This window comes from Nuphar pumila, chromosome 2 (genome assembly GCF_984573655.1).
Source record: "Nuphar pumila chromosome 2, dmNupPumi1.hap1.1, whole genome shotgun sequence".
In the NCBI taxonomy this organism is placed as follows: domain Eukaryota; kingdom Viridiplantae; phylum Streptophyta; class Magnoliopsida; order Nymphaeales; family Nymphaeaceae; genus Nuphar; species Nuphar pumila.
In genome coordinates, this window is record NC_143250.1 from 87,322,756 (window position 1) to 87,333,450 (window position 10,695).

General features: G+C 43.1%; 1 protein-coding gene across 1 annotated transcript; it reads right to left on the reverse strand.

Annotated features, from left to right (window-relative positions):
- Window positions 1-5,523: 5,523 nt before the first annotated feature.
- On the reverse strand, window positions 5,524-10,073 carry LOC149845959 (putative methyltransferase PMT15). Its single transcript, XM_089989910.1, has 6 exons — window positions 9,393-10,073; window positions 8,624-8,834; window positions 8,213-8,510; window positions 7,737-8,129; window positions 7,513-7,590; window positions 5,524-5,972 (listed from the first exon to the last, which is right to left on the reverse strand). Exons 1-6 carry the CDS (start codon window positions 10,071-10,073, stop codon window positions 5,741-5,743), a joined length of 1,893 nt encoding a protein of 630 aa, XP_089846036.1. The 3' UTR covers window positions 5,524-5,740.
- Window positions 10,074-10,695: the final 622 nt, after the last annotated feature.

The window sequence follows — 10,695 nt, forward strand, 5'->3', positions numbered from 1 at the left end:
AACTATGCATTATTGCTTCCTCTTTAATAACAATGTTTAAAAAGAATGCATTTGCATGGTCGAAAGGGTCCAAACTCGCTTTTGAGAAGCTCAAGCGGGCCATGTGTTAGACTCCCATACTAGCCTTAACGAAAATTTCCAATGAGTTCTTGTAGAGACCGATGTGTGTGACATCGAAATTGGTGTAATATTAATGCAAGAAGGTCACTCATTAGCTTTCATAAGTAAAAGCCTCACCAACCATGCCGAGGCTTTGTCGATGTACGAGAAGGAAATGCTTTCCATCGTATTAGCACTTGAGAAATAAAGACCATATTTACTTGGAAGGAACTTTATGGTCCGTATCGACCATAAGAGCCTTAAGTATCTCATGGAACGTGTCTCAATCCCGCTTCAACCAAAATGGATTGCCAAAATGATGGGCTACAATTTCAAACTTCAATACAAGAAGAGGCTGAAAAATCATGTCATTGATGCCTTATCTCGATCAATAAAAAAGGCAAATTGAATATTCTTTTTGTTGTAACTTGTAATATATAGAGCAAGGCATGTAATATGCAAAAAGATAGTGAAAAAATATAGAAGTTGAAGAGGAACATCGAGAAAGATCCAAGTATCCACCCCCATTACCAAGTGAAGGGTAAAGCAGACTTCTACAATGAAAGGTTTTTACTTTTGATGATGCCAAAATCATCTTCTATCTACTCCACCATTAACACTTATCTCTTTTGGGTAGACATGAAGGAGTTTTTAAGACCCAACAAAGGATCAAGGGTGAGTTCTACTAGTCCAAAATGAAAGAGCACATGATGAAGTTCATTAAAAAATGTCTCGATTGCCAAGTCAACAAATATGAGGCCATCAAGACCGCTGGCTACCTCCACCCCCTGCCCATACCAAACTGAGTTTGGTCTGATATTTTCATAGATTTTATTAAAGACCTACATCCCTCCAACAAAAAAGAAGTCATATATGTCATATTTGATAGGCTCACCAATTTTTTCCACTTCATGTCCTTACCCCAAAAATACTCAACACAAACCATAGTTAAAGCTTTTCATAAAAACATAAGGAAACTCTATGGAATGCCCAAATATATAGTATGTAGCCAAGATTCTCATTTTACTATCTGTTTTGGAATGAGTACTTCAATCTTTTAGGAACTAAGATGAAGTATAACACAACATATTACCCCCAAACCAATGGCCAAACAAAAGTTGTTAACCGAATCGTAGAAACCTACCTTTGTTGTTTTGCCAGTGAAAAACCTAAGTGTTGGACCGACTACCTATCTTAGGTCGAATAATCCAATACCTCATTAAATTCCTTTACCCAAATGACCCCCTTATGAAGCTTTTTATGGTTGATCTCCAGTGAAAACATTGACCTATGAAGGAGAAAGTGCCAAATCTCTTGAAGTGGATCAACAACTAAGGACAAGAGATGAACTACTATGAGAACTCAAGGGTAACTCGACAAAGGCACAAAATTGGATATGGAAAATCTATGACAAGAACCAAAAGGATAGGGAATTTCAACCCGGGGATTGGGTTTAGTTAAAAAAATGAACTCGAAGGCAAGTACTAGAGCAAGAACAAACCGTTCACAAGCTTACTCTTTGTTACTATAGAGTGGATTGAATTAGCTGCGTACAAACTCAAGTTATCAACATCACTCTGATTCATCATGTATTCCATGTATCAAGGCTAAAGGCATATCTAGGGAACCTTTTTGAAGGAGGGACAACTACCACAAACAAGGAGAAACCCAAGAGCCCAATTCGGGTTTTCAAAACAAGAAAGTTGTAAATCAATTATCGACGAGTCAAGAAGCACCATGTCGAATGGGGTGATGAAGGAGCACCAACTTGAGAGTTTGACTATAACCTTCAGAAGCGTTATCCCAAATTCTTACCTAGTGGACTAGGCAAAATTCAAGAGGGAGGGGATGATACAGATCCAAGGACCCAGTCGGCTATGACAGCTGGGTTTGGTGGAGCCCACATAATGAGCATGTCCTTATTTTTGGTCAGGCTAGCAGGGCGTGAAACCCTCTTAAGAGAGAGGTTATGAGGATGCTAAGAATGAGAAAGGGGGGATAAGGAGCTTGACTATTTCTAGAGATCATGATTTCATAAATAGCCTAGTAAACTTGCAGTTCAGGGAGGCGTAACCAAAATTAGAAGATTTTAAATATTTTATGAAACTTGTGTATTAGATTAATGAGGGCCTTATATACCTATATAAAGGCATGTATTTTTTTTTTTTTTGCAGCATGAATGAAATTTGATAGTTCTCTTTATTGATCTCTCTATTTCACATCGCCTTCTTTCTCTCTCTCTGAATTCTCGCATTTCTCTCTCTTTATCTTTTCTATCTCACATCTCTCCCTCTCTATCTCTCTCTAATTCTTATCTTCTCTTTCTTTCAGGTTACCTGACCTATCATAGGTCGTGTGAAGTTTCATTTTGGTTTTTGAGTCCTGCCTAAGGTCCAGCCAAGTCTACGTACTATCAAACTCATAGAACCGGTGTGATCCTGTTGTACCAAGTATTTTCCTGGTGAAATAAACCTCATCCAGCGAGTTGGGGCTCTTTTAGAAGTCTCACATGGTCCCTGAGGTCTGAGTAGGTCTGAATTCCCTTTCTTAATCACCTAGCTAAGTTTGAACTCATTATGACTTAGTTAGGCTTACCTAAATCATGCAGTCTTTATAAAACCCATCAGCCTTTGAAAAATCCCCTAGAACAAACCATGAAGAGTCTGGTTCTGAGGTTTGGACCTAAGGTACTTCAGAGTGTCCTTAACCAACCCTTCAATTTTTAGGGCTAATTAGTCTCTAATGTTGATTTAATCTAAACTGCGAAAACCATAATCAGTATGTCACTGTCCATACCTGAATATTTCAGCCACTTTAAAAATCTGTATCTTCCTGTTTTCACGTCTCCTGAATCTGAAATTTGAACCGAACCTACCTTAGGGTGTCAGATTGAATTTGTTTTCTACACTGTTAGGCAGAACCTATTTTTTTCCTGGATCATGTCTGAATCCAGCGACCATGTCTACCCGAGATCGTTCCTTTCTGTGCCCGAACCCTCAACCCATGCTAAATCAATCGGCATAACTTAAGTCAGAAAATGGGTTGTCTTTAAGTGGGCGTGGTCTTCCCAGTAAGCAGGAATTAATCTTCTTGGAATTGTTGTAGTGATAATTCATTGGGCATATATCTTGTTGTGGAGGTTTACTGCATGGATATTGCAAGTTTGTGCAGTTCTTTCAAAAAGGTCGAATATGCAAAAACTAGCAAACATTGGCATTTGCAAGTATTTGCCTGCTATTTTTCTTTTGTTTCAGACATGTTGGCCTTTGCTATTATTAGTTGATGTTAGTGCAGATTTTGACAATTTTTGACAAAACTCAGAGATGCCAACATCACAATAACTTGAAAGCTTAATTTGAATGCCATCACATGGACACTTAACTCAGTATGCGTGTCCCGTGTTGATATGCCACAACACATCATGCAATAACGGGCACAACACAACAATTCAGGGGTTGTTTGAATGGTGGCAGACGACGATTGTTTTTTCCGACATGGGTGTCTCTGCATGTCAAATTGATTTCACACACACACGCACACTGGAACACCAAAATTTATCGTAGTTTGTCCAATGTGGTGTACATCCACAATACTCTCTCTATCTCTCTACATGCCCCACAAAAATGAGAGGTTTCCTTTAAATAGAGTAGTAGTTACAAAGATTTAATTATGAGACTGATTTACTGTCATGCTCATCTTGGAACCATTTAGCATGGGGCGTCCCATCCTTGGGATAATCTTCTTCAAGTGAGAGTCTATCCTTCTTGATCTTATTAAGATTGCCTTCTTTAGGTAAGGAGTCTGTCCTTCTTGATCTTATTAAGATTGCCTTCTTTAGGTAGGAGTCTGTCCACCTGACCTTGTTTCTATTAGCTATCTCACAGAATACAATAGTTTTGAGAGTCTTGTCTTGTGGGAGTCTTGAGTCATATGAGTAGTTTGAATTCCATATGACACCATGAGCCATTGGATCCATTTGGATCTGACGTGAATCCATATTTACCTTAACACTACAAAAGGGGCGCAATTAGAATTGTAGTGTTGTGTGTTACTTGTCCCAGACAGTCTTCGGGATGCATTGTCCTGCATGAGTTGTCCAGGGCATCAAACGCCCTCGTGAATACTATTTGATGCTGGTAATTTATAATGATTTGGAATAGATGTTAGAGATTTTTTTTTTGGATAGGCAAGCTGGGGTTAGGCAGACCCCTACCAGTTATACAACTGGGATTCAAACTTGCAACGTCCCAACACAAGGTGACGTGCACTCACTGCTCCTACCAGACAGGCGGACTCCCCGTTGGTGTTAGAGAATATTTTTTGTTTAAGCTGATATTCATAGTTTATTTCTTTGAGAAATTTGAATGTGCAAGTGTGTAAGCATACATACGCAGACACAAAGGTTAATGAATACCAAAATGCACAGATCTCATTAGAACAAACAAGTAATTTACAAAAGATGTATAATTTGTAATCTATTTTGTGACATCACTTAACAGAATCATCAAAAGATGAGTTATTTTATTGAAAAAGTGAACGTGAATGTCATTAGGGTTGGACACCTCGGACCTGTTTGTTAATTACTACTAATCGAGTCGGTCCAAGTTTTAGGGCCGGGGTACAGATGGTGGAGTGCGTATCGGGTAATTCAAAACAGCATGGATATGTTCTTTTTATCTTAGATGGGCCCGGTAAGTTTTTTCAGGACCATTGATCTTGTAGACGACGAGATCTGGATCATAAAAAAATGAACAGCTGAAATTAATTCCAAAACCATGCGTTTGGTAGGCCCTTCATCTACATCCCATGGATGAAGGGTGTCAGATACGCACTCAACAAGCTGTCCCAAATCCCGCCTGTCTGGAACCCTAATGTTGGCATGTAAGAATCTCAAATGTTGGCAGGTTTCTCCAATTAGGAAAGCCACTCAAGTACGGGTGTCAACTGGTTGGGTTTGGTTAGGACTTGGACCAAATTTTTGGGCCTGATATCGGGCCAGACTCAGGTCTAATCAGGTCCATTATAAAAAAAATTTATACTCGGACCCAATAAAAACTACATGAACCAAATCCAGACCATACCAAGTAAAACCAGATTTTTATTATTATTTTTACATTGAAAAATTGCAGATCTTAATCGAAACTCAAGTCGGGTCGGTATAAGACTTCACAAACTATACCAGGGTCCATGTATTAATCAGACTTTCGGGTCCGGTCTCGGGTCTTAATCGGGTCTTCTTATTTATCACCATACCTAGACCCTATAAGGTTTAGTTCGGATCGGGTCCGAGTAAACTAGGCCCGTTGACACTCAACAGAGAGAGAATATATTACTACACGCAAAATGGATCCCACCAAAATGAATCGATGAGCACAAAAAATTTCCGCAACGCAGGAACACTTTCCCACGCAACAATACCAAATTAAAATTAATAAAAGAAAAAAAGGGCCAGGCGGGCGAGCGGAAGCTCTCTCTCTCTCTCCTCTCTCTGACAGGAAACGCGGCCGTCTCGCTCCGGCCGAGAATCGCGGTGAGCTCTTGAGCTTCGTCGTTCCTCTTCCGATTTCACTCCTTTGTATTTTGTTGGTGTGTTTGAACTAATCCTCTGTCCGTTGTTTGGTAGATGTTGTTGGACACAAACTCAGAGAGAAGGGGAAGAATGGTCAGGGGCGGTCCAGTAGGACTTGCGGGCGATGAGGAGCTTCTCTCGGAGGAGGGGTCCATCCTCGTGGTCCAGGATCTGGCTCTCCCACTGCATCCCTTCCACCATCGACTTCACCCTCACGATCACGTCCACGTCGTCCCTCAATATCACCGCTCCCTCCGGCCGTAGTATCCTATCCATCTCCACCACTATGTCCTCCATCTCGCATCTGAAAGAGAGAGAGAGAGAATTCGAGCAGAGTTATGTTCATCCGTCCAAACAATAGAAATGCAGAGAACTGAACAGGTGATGTGGTTCATCTTTCGTCACTGTACAAACAGCGAGGCTGGCTAACAGGAGGAAAGATCAGGTGCAATGTGATTGCGCACTTTTATTGTGCTGCACCTGATCACCCTCCATCTGCTGTTGGGCCACACAGCTGATCCCAACGATAGAGGGTGATCAGGTGCAGCAGCACACTAAAAGTGTACAATCACATTGCACCTGATTCTCCCCCAGGCCACACAGTGATGGACCGTGTGACATCACTATCAGCCCAACGGTTGCTGTCGATACATGGATGGAAGGTGATTGAAGCCAAACACAGGTGATTTGGCATATTGCCTGACCTGCTCTCGAGAATGCAGTGAGTTTTGATTCTTCGTGGAAGAAGAATTTCTCCAACTAGACTCGGATCTGCGTCAGAAGCATGCAAAAATGGAAAAAGTAGCATTGGACTGAGACGAATCCGAAGAGAATCATAGGCGGCTCCAGTCATTGAGCCGTTGCACGGGATGTTTCATGACAATTATGTTATTCTTGCTTCAGATCGAGTCCAAAACATGAAAAAGAGAAGAAAGCAAAAAGAGGTACAAGGCATGGAAATTCACTGCACGTCAAGGCAGAGAGAGAGAATCATTAGAACTCTGCAACAACTGAAAGGAATCTGGATAAGGATTGCCGAGATTGCAGAGAATTAGAAGAAACAGAGCAACTCCATACCAAATTCAGAAAATTAAAAGAAAATTAGCCCAAACTGCAGATATTAGCTCTCAATTTCAGAATTTGGAAAAAAGAAATGGAAGTAATTCTGCGTGTCTCAACATTTTGAGTAAGAAATCTAGAAATTCACATTGGAACAGATTGGTGGAGTAGAAGGGATGCAAGAATTCTCTAAGAAGTCATTCCCATGGGGAGGGAGATTCAAAAGACGATTGTGGCAGCTGGGGATGGAGATTCAAAAGACCGGATGATGCCGCTGCGAACGAAATGCACAACACTGGCATTGGATGCAAAATCAAAAGTGTGAACGGTTGCCAAGGAGCTGCAAAGTTCAGCGTTTGATTGAAACATGGAAGAAGCAGAAGAAACAGCTCCAGACTTAAACGCAAAGAATCAGAACAGATTCTCCCAGAGTTGCGTTAAAGAGAACACATGTATAGCATAGGAAAGTCGCATAAACTTTCATGCCCACAGAACAGAGAAATTCTTAGCAGATCAGCAGCCACTCAATCGTATATGAGCCATTAAATAATCCGGTTCATGTAAACTTTATGATTTTAATTGATGTGATCCAGAATCAGGGGATAACACTAACAGATTTTGAGGCATCGGATCTATTCAAAACGAAATCAATAGACCAAGAAAATGATTGGGAAGAAGCAAAATCAAGTACTGTCTTGATTTGCTTGGCATTCAGACAATTGATTAATGTGTTCAGATTGTAGAAAGCAAACTGTAGTTTAGGAGAAGAGGGAAGTTTTTCATACCTGTCCTTGTACAAGGTAAACACGGAATCAGCATGTAAGAAATCGTACGTCCTTGGATATGTAGACATTGCTTCACACCTGAAACATTTTCCAGAGAAGAAGGTGAAGAGGCAAACTGATGCCAAGTTCGAAATTTCAAGCAGAACACTGGCAGATGCAATGGGAAATGTGTTCATGCCAGCAAATGAGCTCAATTGGCAAACTACATAGTTACAGATTCTTACCAGCTCATGTAAGTCCCAATTAATCCTCTTTCATATATCACTCCCAACGTATCGACTTTTGCCTCCACAGGAACGACGTTCATAACCCATAATGGATCTTCGATCAAGGCAGCTGCAAATCCCCCAAGGTAAGCATTCATATCCAATATATTCCTGTACCTCCCCTTTTGTTCCAGCTGGTTTATCACAGCTTTGTAATATCCCAATCTCTTCTTCCAGAGCTCTGTGTCTGCCTTGTAAACCTCCTCTGTAACATCTTGAATGCTCCCGCTGCTAATTCTGGGAGGCACCGCTGTTAATCTCTCTGGCCATCTCTTCAACTGTCCTCCTGCTGTCTCCTGTACCCCGCCAACCTCCGGAAGAGGCGTTATGCATGCCTCCATATTCTCATACCTAGAAGATACAAAAAGTAAATATCTTAGACAAAAGTAGAGCTGAATCTCTTGTATCACTTTCCAAAGAGGGGCAAAATTCACCATGCAGAATCAGGATACTGTCCTGCACAGAAGGGTGGTGACTTGAAGACCTTCCTACTGATCTTACAGTGAATGTGGTTAGTGGGTTTCTGCCAGATTGCAATGTCGTTCTTCTCCTTTATCTTCTTCCAGCAGAGGCTCCCTGCGACCGCTTCGATTGCAGATTGCTCTGCCCTCAGATCCTTCTCGGTCCTCTGCCACCCTTTCCAATGGCTCTTCCAGTTGATGGGCGGGCCAGAAAGAATCCAGTAACCACCAGGCCGAAGGATTCGATCAACCTCGATCAGGTATTGGCCATCTACATCAAGAATTACCAGTCAGAATGGGTTTCAACAGGTTGATAACCTCAAATTTCTTAGACTAATTGAGTTCAAATTGTAATTCTGATACGAGAACTTTGTTTTGCTTTACCATATTGGTGCCATGGAATCAAGCAACGGGAGCAGTGTGCCATGTCGAAAGCTCGAGATGGATAAGGGAGCCTCTTGGAAGCCATGATTCCGATCATTGCTGGGACACCACGTTCTAGCGCAAACTGAACCTGAGCTTCATGTGTATCCCGCGGGGCAAACGACATGGCCAATATGTCCCTCGATAGGAGGTACGCTCCCCAACTCGCTACCTAAATTGAGAAAGTGGACTCAGCAAAAACGCATAGAATTCATTTGCAGGAAATCTGGCATCTCTCGAGCCAAAAAGGAAACAGACCGCCTCAATTTTCCGTTTCAAGAAGATAATTCAAGCAGCAAGACACCCACTAAGCAAAACTTCAAAATGGGTAGGAAAAGAAAATAAAGCAAGAATGATAACACCACCCAAATTTGGCATGAAGTAGGTGGTTTAGTTAGGAAAGAAAGAAGATATAAACCTTCTTTTCTCGGTCAGGAAAATCACCCCAAAATCTCGCATTTCTGCAAGAAAGCCACCATCATAGACCAGGAGACCAAACAGTGATAACCAACAAATGAGACACCAAAATAACCGCTCATATTCACCAACCATCACCCAATTCCTATACTTAAAACTCCAATCTACCCCCAAACTCAATATCGAAAACAAATTTCACATTGACCAACATTATAACAATACCAAGTTACAACAAAAAGCTAAAGAAAGAGAGAGGAGAGACAAAGGAAACAATGAAGGGCAGAGGGTACAGGGCGTCGGGCTCGTCTCTTACCCCACAACCGGTATCAATGGCGGTTCTGATCGATCCGTCCCGGAGGGGAATCAGTCCCTCAATGTCATCGATATACGCATCCGCCCCGTTCGGGAACATGGTGCCGCCGCCGGGGAAGCGGAAGCGGTCGCCCTCCAACCGTATCCAATTCTGGACGGCCTTCTCGACGGTGAGATCCCGGTGAGGCACGTTGGCGAACCAGGCCCATTCCCGGCTCTCCGGCCACCGAAACGGCACCCTGTACCCGTAAGGCGCAGGAATCCGGCACTTGAGGAGCTCGTTCCGGTCAGGGCAGTGGCGCTCCCGGTAGATAAGCCGCTCGCGATCGAAGCGCAGCGACCGGTCGCGATCTTCGCAGGGGGTGTACTCGCTGTAACGGGCGTCGCAGGGCGGGAAGGAGCCCAACCGGTCGTCGCCGCCGCCGCCGCTGCCGGGCACGGCCTGGTGGTGCGCGGCGAAGTCGAGCTCCACCGAATGGTACCCGGAGACGTTGAAACTCGGCGGGACGGTGCAGGAGATGCCGGAGTGGACGACGGAGGCGGCCCCGGTGCGGTGTTGGTACATGCCCAGGAGGTAGAAGATGGAGCAGAGGCCGGCGACGAGCGTTAGGGAAAGGAGATTGGCCTTCTTCTTCCAGTAGGACTGGAAGATCCTGGAGATGGGTGAGGTTGCCGTCTTCATGGCCGGTGGGAAGGGAAGTTTGTGGGTATTTGTCTAGACTCTAGAGAGAGAAATACAAAGATGGAGAGAATTTTGGGTATTGGTTCAGGAAAGAGAGAGGGGGGAGGATGGAATCTACCTAAAGAGAAGTCTTTTGGTTTCGCTCTCTGTCTCAGTTTGGTCATTCACTCTCTCACATGATGGTCATGAGAGAGATGGTACCAGCAGAATATGAAGAGAGTGAAATATAACACAGGAGGAGAGGAAGAGGGTGGCTATGGAGCCTTTTTGGCATTTATAGTAGTTCTCTCGTTGGTCTTTCTCTCACATCATGGCCATGCGAAACGGAACCAACACAAACTACGTTAGTTGTTATCTCGGTGTCTAAAACAGAGAGAGAGAGAGAGAGAGAGAGAGAGAGAGAGAGAGACGCTTCTGGAATTGCTTACAGGTTTCCTACAAGGGAGAAGTTACCAAACTGAGAGAAAGGATCACTGGATCTTAGTCAAGGCGACACATGTTTGAGAAGGGAGTGGTTCTTGGTAGTCCGAGTCAATTTGACCTAACTCTTTCTACTTCGGGGTCGAGTCGGGCTTGGCTTTGTCCTGTGTCTATCAGCTGCTATACACGCAACCAAATAAAG

Bases quoted from the DNA above. Each gene is read 5' to 3' on its own strand.
- LOC149845959 (XM_089989910.1), bottom strand. From the start codon at position 10,073: ATGAAGACGGCAACCTCACCCATCTCCAGGATCTTCCAGTCCTACTGG. The intron at 8,130-8,212 runs GTGAATTTTGCC...TGTATCTTCTAG, and splicing joins CAGTATCCTGATTCTGCATG to GTATGAGAATATGGAGGCAT. The intron at 7,591-7,736 runs GTAAGAATCTGT...AAAATGTTTCAG, and splicing joins ATTGGGACTTACATGAGCTG to GTGTGAAGCAATGTCTACAT.